The sequence below is a fragment of the Notamacropus eugenii genome, chromosome 3 (assembly GCF_028372415.1).
Source record: "Notamacropus eugenii isolate mMacEug1 chromosome 3, mMacEug1.pri_v2, whole genome shotgun sequence".
Taxonomy (NCBI): Eukaryota; Metazoa; Chordata; class Mammalia; order Diprotodontia; family Macropodidae; genus Notamacropus; species Notamacropus eugenii.
The window spans coordinates 127,552,616-127,576,555 of NC_092874.1; the positions used below are offsets into that span (position 1 = coordinate 127,552,616).

The 23,940-nt window shown below is 38.6% G+C and overlaps 3 protein-coding genes across 7 annotated transcripts in view; 2 read left to right on the forward strand and 1 right to left on the reverse strand.

The window, feature by feature from the left end:
* ASB15 (ankyrin repeat and SOCS box containing 15) overlaps window positions 1–8,365 on the reverse strand; it is a 54,252-nt gene extending 45,887 nt beyond the window's left edge. The window contains exon 1 of the mRNA XM_072652855.1: window positions 8,293–8,365. The gene's annotated coding sequence lies outside the window, so the exon portion shown is untranslated. The remainder of the gene's footprint in view (window positions 1–8,292) is intronic.
* Window positions 8,366–8,402: 37 nt separating this feature from the next.
* On the forward strand, window positions 8,403–15,720 carry NDUFA5 (NADH:ubiquinone oxidoreductase subunit A5). Of its 2 annotated transcripts, XM_072652860.1 has the most exons (6): window positions 8,403–9,157; window positions 9,498–9,542; window positions 10,576–10,692; window positions 13,064–13,129; window positions 14,015–14,135; window positions 15,458–15,720. In XM_072652860.1, the coding sequence occupies exons 1-5, from the start codon at window positions 9,137–9,139 to the stop codon at window positions 14,114–14,116; spliced, it is 351 nt and encodes a 116-aa protein (XP_072508961.1). In that variant the 5' UTR covers window positions 8,403–9,136; the 3' UTR covers window positions 14,117–14,135; window positions 15,458–15,720. The 2 variants fall into 2 exon arrangements, with proteins under 2 accessions (XP_072508961.1, XP_072508960.1); XM_072652859.1 differs by lacking the exon at window positions 15,458–15,720 and having other exon boundaries at window positions 14,015–14,833.
* Window positions 15,721–22,274: 6,554 nt separating this feature from the next.
* Window positions 22,275–23,940, forward strand: part of IQUB (IQ motif and ubiquitin domain containing) — an 88,897-nt gene continuing 87,231 nt past the window's right edge. For 2 of the 4 annotated variants that reach the window (XM_072652864.1, XM_072652861.1), the window contains exon 1: window positions 22,285–22,429. The gene's annotated coding sequence lies outside the window, so the exon portion shown is untranslated. Of the gene's footprint in view, window positions 22,430–23,940 lie in introns of all 4 variants that reach the window. The other 2 variants (XM_072652862.1, XM_072652863.1) reach the window with 2 other exon arrangements.

A 23,940-nucleotide genomic window follows, 5' to 3' on the forward strand; every position in this document is an offset into this window, starting at 1 on the left:
TCTGTATTTTTGATGTCTCTTTGACAGAAGCGTCAAATCATTCTCAGTTTTTGCCCAGAAGTGGATGAATTAAGTTTTAGTGATAAATATGTATGTATGAATACATATATATCTCATGGCTTCTATTAATTTTCCCCTGTAAAAACTGATGTAAATTTTTATTTATGTCAATTACATATATGTGTATATATGTATTTTCTAGAACAGTGCTTTGCACATATTAGTTGCTCAAAACATCATAGAATATAGGAGCTGGGAAAGATTTTAGGATTCACTTGGCCCAACTCCATCATTTTGCCAATAAAAGTAAATTACAGTAAAATGCAAAAAGGCCAGGATATATATGCAAATACAAAACTGGATTAAAAGAAATTATTATTTTGCTGACAGTGTCAATAGAGTCTTGGAAGAAAAACAACTTTTATTAAGGCCATACATGCTATGGGGTAGAGAAGAGAGAATATTTAAATGAAAAACTGAAAGGGGTTTCACACATGTATGTGTATATATGTATGTATAAAATTCTCTTTAAAACAGACACTCATAAATCTTTAAACCTAGGCTCTTGAGGAAGATAGAACCTTCGGGAAATTTCTTAGATAAAAGATTATAATAGATCTTTAGGAAAAAGAGATAAAAGCCTATTTGAAGTATAAAAAGGAGGGCATAGCTTCAGGTAAAATTTCCTGAATAATTTATTATTTAAATATGGTTAATGAACTCACTCTCAATCTATAAGACTGTGCTACTAGAGGAGAAAGTAGCTTTATGCAAAATCTCTTTGATAAAAGAACAAAACAGCTGGCATCTAAGGTCTGAAGGAGAAAAGAGAGCTTTTGAAATAAAACAATGGAGAAGAGATTCTTATAAATCTTTTGAGTAACCCCCCAGAGGCTTCTACAACCTCCCATCAGGTCTTTAAAGCCTTGCTACTGGAGGAAGAAAAGAGAAACTTTCTGATGGAACAAGAAAGAATCACTTCATTCTGCTCCCAGTCCTAGATAAGTTATCAGCAAGGTGAAGGATAAGAAGTGATAAAACTGAGTCACGGGACATGAATTAAAACCCCATCTTTGCCACTTATTACCTGGATGACCTTAAGCAAGTCACTGACACTAACTGCCCCCCCCCCCCCCCCCCCCCCACCATGTGTACATCGAGGGGGCTGGATTAGATGGCCTGTAAGATCCATTCCAGCTCTAGCTCTAGGGCCCTATGACCTTTCCTGTCAGTGCTTTAAACAACAGATCTAGAAATGCATCAAGTTCTGCATCATGGACCTTGGGCTCAAAGTAGCCAAACCAGGCTGGATGTCAAGTTCTAGGGAGTTCACACAAAGATAGTTGTTTGTTGGTGTTCGTCTTTCATTCTTGAAAGACTTGTGCTTGAATTTAAGTGAGGCAGAGCTTCACAAAGTTGTCAGCCTCACTCTCTCCTCCAGTCACTGAAGCCCAGTGGCAAGACATAAGGCGACTGGGGAAGGTCCAGGATTCGGTGGGTAAGAGATTCCAGAGAGAAATGAGTTAAACAAGCAGTGTTGATCTTTAAGACAGTAGATTCAGAAGTGGGAAGAGGGGAGGGAGATGGAACTCCGAATCCTTCATATCCCACTTGTCCTGATCTCATCGGGTCTTTATTTGGTTTCCATCATGGGATTTAAAGTAGGAAGGAATAACAGGAATTCTTTTATACAAGTGCTTAACAGTTCTGTATATAACAGTGAAGTCTGTGGACCCTTTTTCAGAATAAGGTTTTTAAATGAAAAAAAAAAAACACCAAACCATATATGATTATGAAGGAAATTGAAATTGAAATTATTGAAATATAGTGATCAAAATATATACATTTAAAAAAACCCCATAAGTTCATGGACTCAGATTAAGAACTATTTGAATCCAACCTCAAGTCCAGAGAGATAAAGATAAATAGTGATTAGCTATGAGTAGAAGTCTTTCTTTCCTTTCTACCATAAGCTGCCAGAAAATAAAATGATTCAAATTTTTATGCCATATCACACATATAAAGGCTTGAATTCAGGGAGTTTACTGTTAACTCTCAGCACATTCTACAGCAGACTACAACTGGCTTTAATGGGTACAAAAATGAATTAATTAATATGCCTCATGAGAATGGACTGTCCCCTAATATCTGAAAGAAATAAATATCTGCAACCTGCTTGGTGCCTGACAGGTTGCAAGTTAATTCTGATGAATTCTGATGTATCATCTGCATCTTCCATTGTCTATGAATCCCTTACTACAACTGGGCAGAAAATGATGAGAAGGAAAAAGCTAACAGGTCTTCAGGATAAATCTGAGGAACTAGAAGAATAATCATTTTGTATAGAAGGAACTGGCAACTGTTTGGAATGATGCAAAGAAGAAACACATATGTCCAACTTTGTACCTTATACTATGAGAATTTAGTAGTTAGCACTTTTACAATAGAAAATAATTTATAGCAGAAAGAATGTAGGATTTGGAACTAGAGGCATAAAGTTCAAATGCTGACTTTGCTACTTAAAACCTATGTAACCATAGGTGGATCTTTTACTTCCATGGGTCTCAATTGCTTCATCTGTAAAATGGAGGTGGGGCAGAGGAAATCTCTAGGCTTCCTCTATCTCTAAATCAATAATCCTATGATCATATTTTTCTCATATAAATGAAATTTTTTTTCTAAAATGACTAAAAATTTTCCCACTTTCTTATCATTGAACTACTTTTATTTTGAGATTTATAAAGCTAAAATTAATTACTTATATACAGTCTCCCATGTATTCAATCAATATGATAAATGTGGATCAATATACGAACAACACTTTAAAACCCTAAATCACGATATGAACATAAACATAAAATCAGAGGAGTAAACTGGGTGTTAGATTGCTAATATTTAAAAGATCAAACGGTCCCCACATATGATATAAGACTTCCTCATTGCTAGGGAAAAGAGGATGAAACAGATTATTTTATTTTTATTGTTGTGGTAACTAGCAACCACTTCTTCACCATCTGTTAACATATGACACATTCCCTGCAAGTCTGCTTGACCAGGGACAGCGGTCCCTGCTCTCTTTTTCATTCTTTTTTGGGGCACAAGATTTAGACATCGACCAATCAATTAAAGGCATTTATTAAATACTTACTTTGTGCCAGGCACTGTGTACCCAATTGAATGGGAACAGATTTAGTGAAGACTTCTCAGGAATAGTGTTCTCCCTGGAGTGGATGAGACCTTAGGCCCAGGTTTCCATTCCTCCAGAGTCGGGTGATTTCCATATAAGGCTATGTATTGCTTTAGGATCAAAGATTGGATATGACTCACTAAGTCTTCAATACCTAATTTGCATGTGTGCACTCTGCAGTCCTCACACAGGTATACCTGATTTGCATAAGTTCTCAATGCCCAATTTGCATGAGTTGTCAATGCTTCATTTGCATATATTTTCAATGCCTAAATTGCATATAATGACGTACATTTTCGCAGGCTTTGTAACGTCAGGAGAAGCAGAAAATTTGAACCAGGTTTCAAAAGGGATTGGTTAGATTTCCCGCCTAGAATGTAAGACCTTGCTTCTCAGCCAATGAGAATAATGGTCAGTGGTGGGAGGGGGATTTTTGCGTCAGGGTCTATATAAATTTCCATTCTGCTTGTGTAAGGTGCCTCCCTACTCCAGCTTTAGTGGTGAAGGGATCACTCAGTTTCTCGAGACAACCTAATAAAGGAGATTTTCTGTTTTTCCTTGAGACTCCTCTGAGCAGTCAATTTGAGTAAGGGGGGTTCATGCTTCCCCCCCCACACACATAATGGAGATACAAAAAAAGCATAACGAAAATAAACCAGCTTCTGCCTCAAGAACTTTTTTTTTTTTTAGCTTTCTCTGCCCATAACAGGTTTTTTCAGACTCACTAACTAGCTCTCTCCCATGTATACCTTAACTGTATTAATATCAGTTCCTGATGTCCATGTAAGGCTTCAAGAAGTGATGAACCAGTTCTATCACAGCTAAAACTTTTTCAAGATGTGTAGTTTGTTGGGTTTTTTTTAACATTTAACTTTATTATTGTTTTAACATTTTTTCTTTTTAAATTGAGTTCCAAATTCTCTCCTTCCCTCACATCCCTCTCCTACACGCTGAGAAAGAACTAAATCTTTGCACCAAATAATTCAATAAAAGTGTGATGTCCATAATGTCTATGGAATTTACTGTGGGACCACATAGGTTATCTAGTCCAACGTGTTCATTTTACAGTTAAGGAAACTAGGCCCAGAGAAGTTAAATGACATGCCCAATGTCACACAAATACAGTTATGCATGTAAATCATGTAAAATATATTTCCATAATGGCCATTTTTTTTTAAAGCAAGAAGAATAAAGTAGAAAATTACACATAAGTTTGCCCTCAGTGGAAGTGGAATAGCTATGGAAGTGGATAGCTTTTTTTCAACGTGAATCCTTTGGAATTGTTTTGGATTGGTGTATTGGTCAGAGAAGCCAAGTCTTTCACAGTTGATCATCGCTGTTACTGTGCACAGTCATCCCGATTACTCCTACTTCATTGTGCACCCATTCATATCCATCCCTTCGTCATTTCTTATATATCACAATCATACTTCATCTCAATCATATGCCACAACTTGTTCAGCCATTCCCCAACTGATGGGCATCCTCTCAATTTCCAATTCTTTGCCAGCACAAAATGAACTGCTATAAATATTTTTGTACATATAGGTCCTTTTCCTTTCATCTCTTTGGAATACAGACCTAATAGAGGCATTGCTGGGTCAAAGCTTATATTCTAATGGGACAGGCAACATTTAAATCAGGATAAATACAGTAGAGGGAAAGTAACACAAGTGGGCAATGGCACTAGTCACTGGGGAGACTGGGGAAGGCCTCCTAGAAGAGGCAGTGCTTCAGCTGAGTCTTAGAAGAGGTCAGGAATTCTAAGAGGGTAAGTTTTCCACTCATGGGGAACAATCAGTACAACAGCAGGGAAAAGGACATGGGGTATAGTGAAGAAGGAAGAAGTAGGACAGTATGACTGGATTGCAGAATATATGGAAAAGAATAAAATGTAAGATTGGAAAGGTGGGTAGGGGCCAGGTTGTGAAAAGCTTTAAAGTCCAAAGAAAGGGTTTTATATTTGATCCTAGAGTTAACAGGAAGCCACTGGAGTTTATTGGGCAGGGGGTAAGACATGGTCATAATGGTGCTTTAGAAAAATTGCTTTGTCAGCTGAGACTTGAGCAAGGGAGTACAATTTGAAAGTTCTTACAACAATCCAGTTGGGAAGTAATGATGTCCTGAACTAAGGCAGTGATTACAAGTGAAGAGAAGGGAGCATATATGAGATGTTGGAGAGCAGTGGTGTCAAACTCAAATAAAATGGGAGCCATTGAACTGTCCATAACGATCCTTGAAGGCCACATGTTAACTTAGAAAACCACACATTTATATATTTATTTTAAAAAATTAATACATCAACACGTCAAAATAAGATAGGAACTACATTTTAACTTGGTTCAGGCTGCATATGGAAGTGCTGTGGGCTATATGTGGTCCATGAACTGTGTGTTTGACACTTCTGAAAGAATTTTAAAAATCTGGCAACTGATTGGCTATGTGAAAGATGGGGTGAATGAGGGGACTCAAGGAGGATACCAAGGTTGGGAACTTGGGTTATTAGAAGGATGTGGTCCCTTGAATAGCAATAAAGAAATTTAGAAGAGGGAAAGGTTTGGGAGGGTGACTACTTCTACCTTCTGTCATCCTTGCCAATTAGAGAAATGACTTACACTACTCAAACTGTTTACAAAACAAAGGATGAAGGTACCTTGACTAATTTCTTCTATGAGACAAATATGGCACTGGTACCTAAAACAGGAGAGATACAATAATGAAAACTATAGATCAATACTCTGGTACTCCAACAGAACTCATGTCATCAACATGAGTACTTCCTCTAGTGATGTAGATTGCAACTCATTCATTCTTGTATACTCTGTGCCATTCCTATCTGTGCCCTATCATAACTGGGGGGAGCCATCCAATGTGCTAGAAGCTTTCCTCCAGTTCTCTTAATACAATGAAGAATTATAGAATCTATAGGCTTCAAGTCAGATTAATATCACTAATGAATACTGAAGCAAAAAACATTACCAAAGAAGCTAAAACAACATATTAAAAATTATTCACTGTGACCAGGATGTATTGATACTAGGAATGCAAGGATAATTCAATATTAAGAAAAACATAAATACCATAAATCACATTAATAATAAATATCAAAATCACAAATCATATCACTAAATACAGAAAATACTTATAACAATGTCCAAAACAGGACCAGAAGAAAAGAATCTATCTAAAATCAAAAGCTAGTATTATTTGTAAAAGGAAAACATTGAATGTTTTCCAGATAGTAAGGAAACTAAATCTTTGCACCAAATAATTCAATAAAAGTGGGATGTCTGTAACGTTCATGGAATTCACTAAGGGCCACACAGATTATCTAGTCCAATCTGTTCATTTACAGTTAAGGAAACTGAGGCCCAGAGAAGTTAATCACATGCCCAATGTCACACAAATAGTAAGTGAAAAGGGTAGAATTCAAACCCAGGTACCCAGATTCCAAATCCAGTGATCTTTTCCATTGTGTAAAATTAAGAATCATTTTCCAGCAGATAACTTGTCAAAGGACATAAAAGCTGGTTTTTAAAAGACAAGCCAGCTATCATAAATAACTAAATGTTCAAAACCACTGATAATCAAAGAAATGAAAACAAAAGCAACCATTAGGTACACTAAATGAGCAAACATGTCAAAGGTGGAAAAACATTGTTGGAGATGCTGTAGGAAGGCACATTAATCCACTGCAGGTAGAACTATGAATTGAATTGACCTTTCTTGAAAAAAAATTGGAATTCTGCAAAAAAAATTACAAAATTGTTGGCTCAGGGACTCTTCTACTGAGACTACATGCCAAACAGGTCATTGATAGCAAGATGAAGATGTCAAGAAACGTTCATAGTCAGATTTATTTGTGATAAAAAGCTGGAAACAAAGCATGAGGCCAACAATTTAAAAATGGTGAAATAAGTTATGGTATACAAATGTAATGAAATATCACTTATTCATAAAGAATGGGACAAAATTCAAAGACATATGTTGAGATTTGTATGAAGGGGAGATGAGAAAGTATAACCTAAAGCTAACATAAAGAACATTGTATAAAATGATTACAATAATATTAATACACTACAGAGTGGTAACAAAACCCTAGTTAAATGCAATGCTCATCGTTAATACTTTAGGGCCCCTTTTGGGGCTATTCTCGTCAATTCATATTTGTGGGCCGGATCCCCAGAGAGATGTCTACCACAGGTCTAAGGTACTCTGTGAGTCTACACTTCTGTGGCTTCTTAGCAACTATCAATGTGTTCACCTTGCTACAATTAGCTCAAAGCAAAGAGCCGGAGCCATGAAACAGCTAGGTGGTGCAGCGAATAGTGCTGGCCCTTAAGTCAGGAGGATCTGAGTTCGGTTTTGGCCTTGGACAATTTACTAGGGATATGGACCCTGGGCAAGTCACTCAACCATGTTTCCTCAGATCCTCAATTATGAAATGAGCTGAAGAAGGAAATAGCCAATCACTCCAGTATCTCTGCTAAGAAACCCCAATGGGGAGAGTTGGACACAACTGAAACAACTCATTAATGTAAAACAATGCCACCATAAAAGTGAGGTATGCTCTTCCACAAATACGCATAGCAGTTCTATAGAGTAGAAAAATAAGAGAGGCACATGCATAAGGGATAGAGGTGGCTAAGACATCTCGTAACTGGCACTACAATGTCCCAAAGTCTTTGATCACAGTGCACTTATCATCCTCTCCCTGGGCACAGCATCCCTTCTAAGCAAATGTCTTCTCTGAGCCCTCCCCCCCTGCTCCTTAATGTAACTTTGCAGTAAAACTCTGGTGTGCTCTTTTGGATGGGTGTGTCCTAGTAAGCAAGTTGTTCATCGGAAAGACTTAGTGGCTGGATGGGAGGAAAGGGAAATCCCTCCTCCCGGCTCTGGAAGAGAAATAAGGGAAAAGGCTTCTATTATTTCCAAGGCACTGTGCCAGCTGGTCTATGGCAATAATAAACATTAGTGAGAAGTGCCTGAACGGAGAAGAACAAAGAAAAGGGTTGGAGGGTACAAATTAAAGTGGAGTTAGGAGGAAATGGGATATCGTAGTCCGGGGCTTGAAATGAGATAAAATGTAACTGCAGCAACCTCACCTCTTTATCAGGCCCAGAACAACGCACGTTTTTCAGAGTTCAAAGTAGCTACTTTGTTGCTGTTCAGTCCTGCCTGATTCTGTTTCTTGGCAAAGAGCCTGGAGCGGTTTGCCATTTCCTTCTCCACGGGGTCCGGACTTTGCAGATGAGGAACCCGGGCCAGTAGGGGTTAAGTGATGTGCCTGGATCCTACGGCTAAGTGTTTGGGGCCGAAGTGAAACATGGATTTCCCGAATCTGGGCCGGTACTCTATCGCCTGCATCAGATTTAGGGCTCAAGGTCCTAGTCCCATCTCGTTTTACAACTAGGGAAACTGAGGCCAAGTCCCACAAGAAGTTTGACGCCTTTTTCCAGTGCTTGAATTACTGGTGAATATACACACATATTAGTACTGGGTTTACAAACCAGCTAACCCGTTGCAAACACTATCCCGCTGCCTGCCGAGTTCTTTCTAACTTCAGTACAAGCTAACACGGTGGAAGCCCCAAGCCGCGGAAGGGCACGGGAACAAAAATCACGCACAGCCAAGGAGACTTGGAGGACTCACACGCATGCGCGTCCAGCCCTCTCCAATCTGTGACGTCACCTCGTGGTCCTTGTACGCATGCGCTTCTCCAGACTAGATGCCCTGGGAATCCGGGCGCGTGCGTCCAGCTTCCACCCAAGCCCCAGACCTCTCGCGGAGGGGGAGGGTGCTTTCTCTTGGTCCGTCCGCTGCGGCCTGTAGTGAAAGCTCGGTTGCTACGGGCGACCGGAGGCTCTAGACTCTCGGTAGTGGATTCAGCGGGTCTGAGAGCGGCACCTTCCCAGAGTGCTGCGCGGCGACGCCCGCTGCTTTGCTGTCATGGCCGGGGTGCTGAAGAAGGTGAGGGGGCTCTTTGGAGGTCAGACGGGGCGCATTCGGTGATCCGGCGGATGACCCCCCGGGTGGTCGGGACTGCGGGGCCAGGGTGGGTGGCGGGCTGGGAGGAGCCCGAGGCCACGAGGGGCTCCCTCTGACGCCCGGAGCCCGGGCAGGCTTGGCTGGGAGCTCGCTGAGGTCCGGCCGCCTCCCGCGGCGGCTCGGCGGCGGAGCTGGTCGTGGGAGATGCGCGCCCCCTTCCCCTCCCCTCCCCCAACCTTCCTTTTCTCTGTCCCCTCCCTCGTCGTAGCCGGGGAGGGCAGCCCGATCACGTGGCAGTGACCGCAGTGTTTTGTTTCTGCAGACCACGGGTCTGGTTGGACTGGCGGTGTGCGAGACCCCCCGGGAGGTAGGTGTCGGTCTTCTCTCTTTTGGGACAAGATTCAGCATTTGGGGAAATTGGAAAGCAGTCTGACAGAAGTTGGATATCCGCCAGTACCTTCTACCCTTTACCAGGATAAGGTCAGAATGGATACATGAGCTGGATACAAAGGGGGACATCGTATGAGAGTGAGAAGAACATGGAGCACCCTACCTGTCAGACTTATCGCTTGGAGAACTTAGGAGTATACAAGAGATAGAAAGGACTGAGGGGCATAAAATGGATAGTGTTGACCAGATTAGATTAAGAAGGTTTTGTACAAATCAACCAAGATTAGGATTAAAATCAGAAAACTGAGAAAAAAGTTTTGTAGATAGTTTCTCAGATAAAGGGTCTCATATCTTAAATGTATGGAGACTTTTGTCAAATGTATAAGAATATGAGTCATTTCCCAGCTGATAATCAAATGATATGAACAGGCACTTTTTAGATGAAGAAATCAAAGCTTTATATAGTCATATGAAAAAATACTCTTCTTATTGATCAGAGAAATGCGAATTAAAATGGCTAAGATATCATCTCACACCTGTCAGATTGGCTAAAATGATAGAAGAAGATGACAAATGTTAGAGGGGATGTGAAGAAATTGAGACATTGATGCACTATTGGTGGACTGATCCCAGCCATTTTGGAGAGCAATCTGGAATTATGCCCAAAGAGTTATAAAACTGGGTATGTTCTTTGGCCCAGCAATAAATACCTCTGTTAGGTCTGTTTCCCAAGGTGATCAGGGAAAAAGGAAAAGAACCTATGTGTTCTAAAATACTCATAGTAGCTCTCTTAGTGGTGGCAAAGAACTGGAAGTTGAAGTGATGCTTATCAACTGGGAAATGGCTAAACAGGTTGTAGTACATACTATGGTGGAATACTACACTCTGGATTTAAGTTAGTTTAAAGTGTTTGTTTTATTATTAGTAAATTCAGTATTATTTTGAAAAATTATTGCCCAGAGTTTTGATAGCATTTTAAACTTACAAAATTTATGCAAATGTCTTTTCAGCGGTTAAAGTTATTATATTCAAAGATTCTTGATGCTCTGGAGTTTATGCCCTCAAATGCAGCATATAGAAAATACACAGAACAGATTACAAATGAAAGGCTGAATATGGTAAAAGAGGTAAGTAACCAGCATATTTTCATCCCATCAAGTTTGTGGTGCCCAATGAGTCTATGAGCAAAAATGATGTTTACTTTCCTTTCTTATCCGTTGTCACTTTTTCTCTTATTCTTGCACTCATTTGTTGCTTAGGATTCTCCCTGGAACTTTGATTATTGTCCCTGTTCTTTTACATCTGCTTACTAGCTGTCCTTTTTGTCCTTTATTTTTTAATTTTCTTTTTTCTCTATACTGTACAATTGTCTTCCCTCTAAGTTTTTCCCTTAAACATACACCTGGAAGGCACATGATGAATGCAGATAAATATATTTTAAATACTTTTGTTGCTGATATAAAAATTTGTCAAAATTGTTATTTTTTTTTCCTGAGAGATTGGACTTTGAATCTGCTTAATATAATACCATGCACACAAGGTGGCCAGTATTTTGATATTGAATTGAAATGTAGTTAGCTAAAATTTCTTAGCTACGAAACCCACAGGAAATGAGTCCTAGAGTTTCAGAGATGGAAGAAAGACTTCAGTAGTCACCAGTTCCAATCCATATCGCAAAAAAAAAATTCCCTTTACATCACACCATGGATTTAATTACCATCTCTTTGCCGTTGATTCTCAAATTTATCTGTCTTGCCTGAGTCTGTCTGCTGACCTCCAGTCTTGAATCTCCAATTGCCTTTCAGAGATCTTAAACTGGTTGTGCAGTAGATCTTAAACTCAATATGTCCAAAGCAGAATTCATTATTGTAAAAGCAAGGACCTTGACATACAGAGGAGGGCCTGCTATCAGTCTTCTTGTACCTTTTATCTTTATATCCTATTATTGTTAAAGGCAACACCATCCTCCCAGCCCCTTAGGCACACAGTCTAGGAGTCATCCTGGATTCCTCAATACTTCTCACTCTCCATATCCAAGTTGTTGCCAAGGTCTGTCAGTTTCACCTTTGTAGCATCTCTTGTATACTCACTTATCTCCTCTGACACTGCCATGACCAGGGCCTCATCACCTCACGCCTGGACTCTTGCTGTAGCCTACTGATGAGTCTGCCTGCCTCAAGTCTGTCCCTACTCCTATCCCTGCTCCATTCAGCTACTAAAGTGATTTTCCTAAAATGCAGGTTTGATTATGTCCCATACCCCCACTTCCCCAACTTAGTAAATTCCAGTAACTCCCTATTGCCTCCAGGTGCAAATACAAAATACTCTGTTTGATGTTCAGATCTCTTCATAATCTAGCTCCCTTTTCCCTTTCCAATCTTCTTGTACCTTACCTCCAACACACACTCTTTTAGTCAGTGACACTAGCCTCCTGGCTGTTTGATAAATAAGCCACTCCATCACTTAGCCCTGGGCTGTCCCCATGTTTGGAGCCTGACTCCGCTGGCTGCCTTTATCTATTTTCAACTTCCTCCCTTTGTTCTTAACAGTGGTTACTAAAATGTGGCTCTATCAGTTTATAATTCACTAAAATCTATAGATGTTTTTCAAAAGAGCACTTATCTTTGCTATATCTTTCCTGTCTTCTGCTTTTCCTTTTTTTTTTATTTCAAAGTGAAAACTTTATATTTGCTTTACTAAATCTCACTTGACTTGATTTGGACCAGAACTCTTAAGAACCGTTTTAGAGACTTAACTGCCATCCAGTGCGTTAGCTGTGCTCAGCTTTATGTCATCTGCACATTTACTAAGGATATAATCTTTATTCAAAATCATTGATCAAAAGGTAATTAAATAGCATAAAGACAAGCACAGGTCTTTGGGGAATTCTACCAAAGATCTTCCAAGGATGTCACAAGATCACAGAATTTAGAAGTAGACGAGACCTTAGTTGTTATTTAGTCTGGTTCCTCATTTAACAGATAAAAAATTGAGACCCAGAGAAGTGGTCACTTGCTTAGGGTTACACAGGTAATCCAAATTCTCTAATTTAAAATCTATTGCACTTTCCATTCTAGCATTATATTGTACTAGAATTTTTCTTAGAATCTCTCTGGAAAGCTTGTTATGAACTATGCCAGTCTTTTCAACAGAAGAATGAATATGTCTAATGATAAACTAGTGATATCCTTAAAATCTTTATTTTAGAAACATGAAATGAAGTTTCCCACTTGTCATATGTGTGTTAGCATGTAATATTAAAATATATCAGGTATTTTAAACTTGAGAAAAATTCAGTGAAATAGAATAGGGGATGCCAGTAGTTATTTGATTAGATACTTAGAGGAGCTTATTTGGTCAGACCCTGAAAGATTTAATTAATATAATTGTAACAAATATTTGTCAAATGTGAATTTCTCTAATTGTGATTTGTAGATGTTTAGACATTGGGTCTCAACATTTAAAAATCATATTTTTGCTTTTTATTTGATATTATAGGAAACAGATCTTCAGAAACTAGAGGATAAGCTTCAGGCTGGCCAGCTAGAAGAGGTGATTCTTCAGGTAAAGTTGAACAAAACTACTGCAATACTTAAAATTTTTGGTACTGAGTATTTATTTGGCTTAGTGATTGGGAAGGGGAGAGAGAAAATGGCCCAGTAAGAAAGCCAAGTCAAGGTTTTGTATATGTTATGTTATATTAATATACTGTATATATTTGAGGGTAGGGTAAATGAAAGTTTTACCTTCTATTTTACCTTGTTTTTTCTCTTTCTGGGTTCAGAGGTGACATGTGAGTTTGATGTTTCAGATGAAAAAACAAAGATATCATATTATAACCCAACACTTCAGGTCACCTTAACTTTGAAAGAAAATGAGCATTTTTTGACCTTTATGTATGTTGGTAAAGTCTTCAAAGCCTGGCTGCATTTTTGCAGCTGTAGACATAAGTGGAAAACATTGCATCTTCTGAGGTTTCAGATTTTATTCATTGCAAATGAGTTTCTTTGTTAGAGGAAAGTGCTAAAAAAAAAAAAAAGGTAAGGCATCTGCATTTTATTTTAATTATCTCACTTTATATTCTTAATTTTTAATAGGGTATCACTGCATACAGTAAGCCGAATAAGAAAACAATTTCAGAATAGAAGATTTATTTGGAAAATTTTCCTTTTAACTAAATTCAGGAATGCTATCTATAAGTATTGCAGGTTTTAGAAGCTACATTTTTTATTTGTTCAAGTTGGCCTGAAGTGTTTTGATGTATTTAGTACTTCATTATCTAATGTTAGAACATGTTTCAGGTAAGGGGTTGGACTTGATGCCATCTGAACCCCTTCCGGCTTGAAAGGTGGTAACTGGAGCTATTGGATTAGAATCTGTTAATGGTAAAAATGTGGATTGAACAGTGTGTTCGAAATGTCATTTTTTCCCCCCTTATTTTATTAATAGGCTGAAAATGAATTGTCACTGGCAAGAAAAATGTTGACATGGAAACCCTGGGAGCCTTTAGTGGAAGAACCACCAGCCAACCAGTGGAAATGGCCATTATAATCAATGTTAAATATCTATGGTATATACTTTTTTAAAATCATTAAACATCTGTTTAAATACTATTAAAAAAATTTTTGAATTATTGGAATTTTATTAACAGGAAAACTGAAACAAGGTAATTAGGGACAAAAAATTTAGTGAAGGATTAATATATGAGATGGACGGACCATGGTCATTTTAATCTGAAAAGCATTTATTCATAAAATAGATTATTTTAAAATCCCTTAATGAGATTGTGCTGTCATTTGAAAAATCTAATCAGAAACTTTTTTTTTTTATAATTTCAGTCCAAAAACAAAGAAAGCAACAGAGACACTAATATCTAAGACATGAGAAACAATCAGAAATTGAACTATAGTCTGGATAGGGTTTATGGGGAAGTAGTATTTTTCAACATTTAGTTTAAAAGTTTGTGCCAATTTATGTTAATTTCTAGAAAGAACTGAATAAGGTTGTATGCTTGAATTTTAATTGAACACTTTTAAAATGTTGGACTGTTGTATGGAAAGCACCTGATTAGCCGAGCTTATAAAACTTGCTAACTGAATGTTTTTAATATAATTACATGTATTTTTTCCACGTTCTGAAAGTAATACAAGAGATTTTCAAATTGAGATTGATCTGCTTGGCTTTGAGTATATGTATTTAATGAAGAAAAATCTAAATTTAATATGTGCAATTTCATTCTTATGTATATTAAACAGAAATGTTTACTGAGTTTGTTGTAGAATTCAATTTATTTTTGGCTAAATTTTCCCACATGTTTTCCCCCCCAAGAGTACCTGTTTCTTTTTGTCTTCACTCTGTCATCTTTTGACCTTATTTTCTTTTAAATACTTAAATTCTGTTCATTGTAAAAGAAGACGATTAGATTTAATATGTGAAGAAAATAAAAAAGAAGGGTTCCTTCTTCTGAGAAGCAATTGGAGACTCCAAGCTTCTCATTTTCTTTAAGTCCATTTAAAGAAAATTGTATGATGGCCACTAGCCTATAAATTATTTAGCTTAAATAGCTTAGCCCTCAGAACCGAAGGTGGATTTGCTATAATGGAAGAAATCATGAGAATTCATGTCTCTGAATTCAAAGTATCCCAATGAGATATTTGGACTGGATAAACCTCACAGAAATTTTCACTTAGTAGCTAGCAGTATATTACAAAAATCATTAATGGAAATATGTAGCAGTAGACCATTTGGAGAAAGCAAATTAAATTTCCCCCAAAGTTTTTTATGTGTAGTATTTCTTTTTTTCTCTCCCTCTAAAAGTCAATACCAATTGAATTTTTTTAGCTGCAATATACCCTCATTTGCTTTCTTTTCCCCTTTTCGTTCTCTTTCTAGGAAGAAACATTTACAGTGTTGTGAAGAGCAATATTCTATATCTAGTGCTACAAACCCTTGCTACATTAAACATGACTACATTTAGTTCTGAATCAGAGTACATCATGCCTACTAGAACCAATATGCTGGATTGTAATGCATCCCAAAGTGCAACAAATGTGCTTATTAATGACAATTTGCCATTTACATCGAAGTGCTTTTTAAAATATAAAGGGTTGTAAAAAAGAGGGATTTATTCTTAATAAACTGTAATCATGCTTAAATACTTTGAAAATTCTTCCCTGCTATTAGAACCAGAATGGATAAATGGCAAGGTATAGTCAACTTCATATCTTTCCAGGGTCAATCCTCCACTTCATTTATCATTCCTGCTTCTGTCCTTGAATTGCAGGGTTGGAAATTAGGAAACATTGTGACTGAATCGGCCACAAATTCAAGCTGCCTTATCTCCACTGAGGCTTCATCATTGTGAAGACCTTTGTTCATCCCTTATTGGATTTCTGTCACACTGATTATAGCAACTCTTAAACTTCAATTTCCCAGCTCCACTTGATCCTTTCTGTTATCTTCCACCGTTTATTTCACTCCTACTGAAATTAAGGCCATTGATCTTGGGTGTCTCTCTGCTGCTACACCTTAAATCTACTTTGTTTTCACCTATCCTTTGCTTCACTCAGGAAAGCAGATTGACATTCTTGCCAACATTTAAGTCTCCTACTCTGTGCTTGATTTTATCTGTGTCTTTGAGAAAGATGTTGTCAACCATTGATTCTCCCTCCTTATCCATTTTTAGTCGCTTCTTGAGTAGTTCTCCTGTCCCTAAAAATATACTACTATTAGTTTAGGGAGCCTGTTGTAATAGAAAGTCAGGATTTACAATCAGAGGACCTGTTTTAGCTGTTGTTTTTACAACCTGTGTGAACTCAGGCAAGTCACTTAACCTCTGGGCCTTTGTTTCTTCATCTGTAAAACAGAAGTGGAACTAGATGACCTTTGTAAGTCTTTTGCAGTTCTAGATAAATGATCCTACCTGGAACATTTGATCTTGCTCTAAGTATAAGCACAGTTCCCTTCCCCATCTAGGTTGGTACAGATGTAGTCACACACCATGAGGTTTTAATATATAAACAAGGCATCTATTCCATGATCCATGGGTGAAGAAGGCAATAGTAGGATTGGCTGAACAAACAAGTTAGCTCCACCTCTGGAGGGCTTTAAATAGCTATGTGAATTTTAGGATTTCCAGTTTAGTAACAAAGTTGGAAGCAGTTGTGGAAGAGGATCCCTGTACTGCATAGAGGGCAGAAAGGGCAATGAGATGATTTTCTTTCCTTTTCCCTACTTTCCTTTGTCATCAAAGCAGTAGTAGAGGTTGTATCCAGTAGGTAGCTGAGACATAAACTCCATTCAGGTACGGATTTAGAGTCAGCCAAGAGAAGAAGCAATGTCCAAGACTGATCCTATACCATGCAGAAGATACCTGGCTATGGATGCAAGAAAGGGGTATATCCTGGGAGCCTGCTGAGAGCCTGCCTCACAGTATATTACACAGGATTTCCAGTCCCTACAGTACCAAGAATTGTGAGTTACTTTGGACACATATTTACGCAATTGTTTGTGTGTCTCAGGATCATTCTCGTGGTGGTTGTGTTATTTATGGGAGAGTGCCATAGGCTTTTTGGGGGGAATATTTTGTACCAACTGATCTTACTCTATAATTTTTGTAAATGCCTCTGCTAAATGCTAATTAATCCTGTTTGCTGATAGGGGACTCATGAACTACAGTAGTAGGATTAATTACCCACATGGGTACCTTTAGAACTTGAGCTAGTAGCTACTCTTTGGGAACCTAATATGCCAGTGATAGTTGGGGGAGTCATCGCAAAAGAGAGATGTCATATAAATATTATGGGCTTTTTACTCATAATAAGAAAATACCCTTTTTCAGTATAGTTCTGTCATTTGTACAGTGTCACATAGCCAATGTGTCAAAGGTAGGATTTGAGCTCAGGTCTTCTTGCCTCTGTGACTAGCTGTCTATCTGCTCCATTGCCTTTCTAGTTTTCCTTTAAGTGACCAATGTTGCATTTTGTCCTCTTAAAAAGAAGCTTTGCTTTTCATTGTAAGGATGGTTGTTTTTCTTTGGGACTGGTTTTTCCACACATTTTCATCAAGACCACAGAAAGAATGTCATGAGTTCAGTTTGTATCCCTAGAACTTAGCACAATGCCTGAAACAAGTACGTGCTTAATAAATACTTATTGACTGTTTGGCTCACTATTATCATGGGTTCCATGAGAATTTGTTTTATGACAGTTCTCTGGCATATGGATGTCCTTCCCAGGGGGATGTAGAGTTCCCCTGTAAGTCCTTGCTTTCTATGACTAGGCTCACAGAACCATCCCCGCCCTAGCATAGGTATGGCCAGTAGCAGGTTAAGTCCTTATTTAGGTACCTGGTATATGTCTGATGGAAGGCCCGTAGGACAGCCAGAGATGTCAGGGAAAACAACCCCTTAATGAATTCAGATACTAAAAATAACATATAAAATAATGGGAGTCAGTTCAATACGAAGTTTTACTGGCAATCAATGGGATAGAAGGAAAAGGGGGAAAAGAAGGTGACCTGATATACACCTCAGACATACACACTATCATAGAGTATAATAACTCTTAAGGGTGGTACTGCATTGGGGAACACAGACATGGGTCCATTCTGCTGGAAAAGTGTGCTATGAGGAGTCCTGAGAATGGGATACTTATTCTTTAATTCTGGTGGCCACTGCATCTGGACACTTTTCATGTTAGGGTTTGAGGGGTTTACAGCTATGGGGAGAAAAACAAACTAAAGCAAATTGTGATACATGAGTATGATGGAAAGTTGGTTTTTTTGGATACAGTTACACTAACTTTAAAAAATATTATTGTCAGTATTCTTCCATGAATACATTCCAAAGTTATAGTCTCCCTTAAGAAGAGACTGTCATGGTGGTCTCAAGACCATCAAGCCTAATCTTAGAACTTAAGGAGAATCTCATCCAGCATCAGGTCTTCAAGACTAAGAGGGTCAAGAAATGCATAGTCAGACTGAAAAGAAAATAAATGTCTTAGTGCACAAAGAGCTGCTTGGGCTAGTAGGAGGTATAGCCTTTTAGGATTAGGACTGGGTTTTCATGGCTTTTTAGCCTCACTTGGACACAGTCAACCAACAGTATTCTGTGGCATAAAGTCTTGGAGTCACAGGAATTGCTAAAGTTCAGGTTTGTTCCTGTTGAAAATAAATGTTACTGTGGTTAATCTTATTAGAACTCTCCATGTTGGGGGAAAATCTCTAAGATGGGGGAGGTCTCCTTTAAGAATCATTCTTGTTCATTTGGTTATCATCAACAATGAGGGAAGCAAACTAGAAACAAAAATTCTGTTTCTTTGTTGTGTGTTCAAGGTTACTTTATCCTGGGTAGAACTCTTCAGAATACATAGCAGTCATGTTCACTCACCTGTCCCATGTTACAAAGAATTAGAAAGGAAGTTAGTTTTGTTGAAATAAAGTTATCAAGGCAGCTAGGTGGCTAGAGTGCTTAGTGGCTAGAGTGCTTGGCCTAGGGAAGAATCATCTTTGTAAGTTTAAATCAGGCCTTAGAGACTTACTAGCTATGTGACCCTATTTACTTCAGTTTCCTCCTCTGAAAAATGAACTGGAGAAGGAAATGGCAAATCACTCCAGTATCTTGATGAAGAAAACCCAAAATGGAGTCACAAAGTTTTGGAACTGAAACGACTGAATACCACTACCACCAATAACGTTATTAATATATATTAAGAAATAAAGTTTATAGATCTGAGGTTAAGAACCCCTATCAAGTTAAAACATGCATTTGGCGGGGGGGGACTTTTTTGGTATCCCTGCCTTTTAGTTTAAAATGTTTGGCTCATAGTAGGCACTTAGTAAATGCTATTTACTAGATTAGCCAAAAGGAGCAAACTATGAATACTTCATAGCATTCTTCTGATAAAGCCACTAGATGGCAGTTGATAATAGAATTAAAACAGTAAACAAAAGCTTTTTCCTATTAAAAAATAAAAGTCAAGATGGAGAAAGGTGAACAGTGTTAAATGTGTGAAAAATAAGAGGAATGGGTTTATATATCGAATAATAAATAGATATAAAATAGATAATAATTATATTGTGAAAGTAAAAATGATCCCATAAAAATTTCTTTTCTATTTTTACATTTGGGACATTCCAAATTCTCAAATCTGTTCTCAATTTTCTTCAGCTTGCACTAACATATATCTTATGGATAAATTGTACATCTTAGTAGGAATGTTTCATTGCTTTAGAATAAAATAGATGAAATAGATCTATCTTATCAATCAAAAACAATAATATCGTGTCTTTTTTTGTAGTCAATAAAATAAGTTAATATTATTGGATTTTGCCATGGTACCATTATTCTTTTCATCCCTATGATGCAATCAGCCTAAGAAGGTAATTCATTAAATTTAGTAATTATTTTTATTAGTAACAATTAAATTAAAATTAAATTTAAAACCAATTCATTAAATTTAAAGTCAATTTAATTAAACTAAGCAGGTCAGGTCTACTGTGTACAAGCCACTGTGTGTACTAGATGTTCAAGATACAAAAAAACAGCTCTCCCAAAGAAATTTTTCCTCTTGTCAAAGGCTTTACATTCTATTTGGGTGTGGGAGAGAATATGCATAATGATAAGTAAAAACAAGATAATTTGAAGAGCGGAGAATGACTAATAATTGGGATCAGGAAAGATACCACGTAAGATATGGAATCTGAGTGAGTGAGGAGGGAGTTTGGTCTACACATGGAAGAGGTTCTGCACAAAGAGGTGGAACGTTGAATTTTAGGAAGGTCTGGTAAGTAGGTTATCCAAGAACTGGAGTTGTATTGATAGTCTCTATGGCAAACTTTCTAAAAGTGAGAGAGACATAATTCCTCTTTTCCTTCTGAGTATCTTCTCCTTTTTCTCCCTTTACTCCCTTCCCAGTCCCCAAAATCTTTTTCATCGTCCACTACTTTCCTAAACCCTAAACTGTTTCCAAGTTGAGGAAAATACTGTTGTAACCCGTGCTTACTTTGTGCCTTTATTGACTCTGAAATATTATTTGTTTCAGGGTCTGGGGATTATAATTAGCTTTGAAATATTGTCAGTTTCAGTGCCTGGAGATTACCTCACTCAAAGTGAGAACCTGGAAAGTCCTTAGCCTTAGCTAAAAGGGCCGGGGGTCTCTCACTGTATCCTGGGCCATCTCCAGCCATCCTGATGAATATCTGACACAGATGGCTCAGGAGAAGAAAGTGAGGCTGGTGACCTTGCACAGCCCTCCTTCACTCAAATCAAAGTCAAACTGCAAGTCATGTCCTCATCTTGATGTCATGATCCTCTTCAAGAATGAAGGACAAACACAACAAAGAGTTAAGTATGGTTCGGAAATTTCTGGCTGTACTTGAGTAGGGAGGGTAATGAAGAAGAGTTTCAGGAGACTGGTATGTGGAGGGCTTCATGTGGACGTCCCTAATACATTTTTCTTTCATTTTCGCATTTTCTGATAAACAATGTGGTCACAACATGCCAATTGTTCGTGATCTATGAATGTGGAGGGTTTATTCAAAGAAGGGGCAGAGCCATAGACTTTCTAGTTTTTAACTACTCCTGAAAAATATTTCTTCAACAATCTTAAGTTCAGAATCGAACCAGCAATGGTTTTAATGGGCTCAAAATGACTTATTGCTGTGAGTCAGAGGCATGGACAGCTCTCCTTCATGCATGGGGTCTATTGAGAGGACCCCTTGGCAGATGATTTGAGCACCCCCTTTTGCACAGCCTAGATGTTATACTCCCTCCCTAGACTACTAATGTAGGAACACACCACCTTTCTGTAAATGGGAGGAAGGTGGTGCATGGGTTGATTAGGACTGCTTATATTACAGTGCCATAAAATGTCACATGGGCTGTTCTTCGTCCACAGGCACTCACATTAAGGAGGAGGAACCCTAATTAATTAATTAATTCTAATTAATTCACTCTAAATAAAGTGAATAAAATACGCTTCAGTCTATAGAGTTCATCTGATCTTTCCCTGGAGGTAGAGAGCATGCTTCATCACGGGTCCTTCGGACATGTCTTGGGTGGTGTCTTGAACAGGGAAGCTGAGTCTTTCACAATTGACCATATTACCATACTGCTGTTACGGTACCCAGTGTTCTCTGGTTCCTGCTCACTTCATTTTGCAAACAGCTTGTTTTATTTTAAAGGCATTCTGTGAGACAGTAGGCATAAAAATGCCCCAGTGACAGCAAAGGACATTCACGTCTGGACACGCACAATGTTCAAATGCGGTTAGCCCTTCCTTCCTTCCTTCCTTCCTTCCTTCCTTCCTTCCTTCCTTCCTTCCTACCTTCCTTCCTTCCTTCCTTCCTTCCTTCCTTCCTTCCTTCCTTCCTACCTTCCTTCCTTCCTTCCTTCCTTCCTTCCTTCCTTCCTTCCTACCTTCCTTCCTTCCTTCCTTCCTTCCTTCCTTCCTTCCTTCCTTCCTTCCTTCCTTCCTCCCTCCCTTTCTCTCTCTCTCTCTCTCTCTCTCTCTTTCTTTCTTTTTTCTTTGACATTTATGCAATTTGGGAATTTTACAAAGGCCTATAAGCCAATTTATTTTCCGCCTCTCTGAAGGTCCTGGCCTTGGCCTCTTTTATGTTTCTCCAGACTTCTCTCCCCTGACCTGTCAATCTCAACTTTTCTCGCCGCCTGACACCACCCACTTTCCTTTTGGCTCCTCCCCCAGTTGGTTTTCCTTGTTCTCGCGAGAGTTGGTTTGACCTATCAGAACTCCGGCTGGTTGCTAGGACACCCAAAACAGCAGGCGGCTTAGACGCGTTAGCTGCTGTTGATTGAGCGGAGGACTAACCTAGGTAGGGAATATCACGACTTTTCTAAGTCAGGTAAGAGGAAAAGTTGCGGCCGCTTGCTCTTCGCCAGGGAAGATATTTCCTGTCAACCCAAAGAGCGGAGGCGGGAACTGGAGCGCTAATTGCAGTTAACTGGGCATAACTTGGAGAACCGGAACTTCGGTTTATTTGTACTGCCTCATGGGAGTTGCAGTCTTTCGGGCTACCTTCTTCTCGATTCTAGAGCCCCCTAAGGTCCAGTCTCCCTTGCGGTTCTCCGTGTACCGCGTTGCCCGCTGGGAGTTGTAGTTCGCCCTGAGTTTCTAAGGCGAAGCATCCTGTTACTTTGGCAGTTCAGAGGAACTGGTCAGCCCTCTGTTTTGTTGGTCGTCCCTGTGTTTGCCGTGCTTGGGCAGCGTCGTCGTCAGACCTTTGTTGGTCTCTGTACTGGTTTCTTTGTTTGTTTTGTTAGGACCTGTGATCCCCTGGGGAATTCTCCGTGATGCCATGTCTGCCCCAATGCAGATGGGCACCAGCCCTGCAGCCGCATAGTTTTCCCTGTTAGGCTGGCCAAACGTGAAAGGACCAGGAGTTTGTTTGTTTTTACCCAAGAGCTCATAGGTCTTAGGGAATATCTGGCAACCCATCCTTGCATTTTCCAAACAATACGAAATCAAATTAATTTAGATTTTAAGTTTCTCAGTCCTTTCTGGACTTTGAAGAAGAAAGTAGTCAAAGAATAAAATACGCTTCTATCACCCAGAATTAAAATGTAAAGGTACTGCTAGCTGAATGGCTGCAAGGAACGGACAAGTTTTTCATTATGAAATATAGTAATGATAATGGCTACAACTTATACAGTGTTTTAGGGTTTGCAAAGAGGTAGGCTGTGTTTTTACCCCATTTTACAGATGGGGAAATTGAGGCAGACAAGTTTAAGGGACTTCTTTCAAATTGTATTGAATACGGTCTGCTGATCTACAGTGGAAATTTTAATGATTTCAGTTGTCTTTCAAGATTTTATACGTATCCACTACATAGTAGTGACATGAGCTCAGTGAGATTTCCACTTAGGAATTCCAGCTCTGAATCTTACTAATTGATTGTGTAGCTGTGGGCCAGTCATTTAACCTCTGTGAGTCTCAGCTGCCCATTTTATAAAATGCTGGACTGGTATGAGAAAAATGTTTGGTGAACCTTTAAAAGAAGTATGCAAATGTGAGTTATTGTTAATATCTTGTTCTCAATCCTGTTGGATGAAGATCTGACAAAAACTGCCCTGGGACAAGCTGCTGTCCTACTATTATTTTCTATGTTTAATGTTCTGTGTACATTGTAGAGATGGATAAGAGAAAATAATGATAATAATAGTTAACATTTGTATAGTGCTTACTATGTGCCAGGAACTGCCCTAGCCATTTTAAAAAATTGGGACGTAAGCTTACCTTCTGCGGGTTTGCTGAAAGCATTTTTAGGATATCTCCAATAGAAAGAAAGGATTAAGGCTGATCTGTAGCCTGCTCACATGCAGTTTTGATTTTCTCTGCTAGATCGCTGTACTTTGA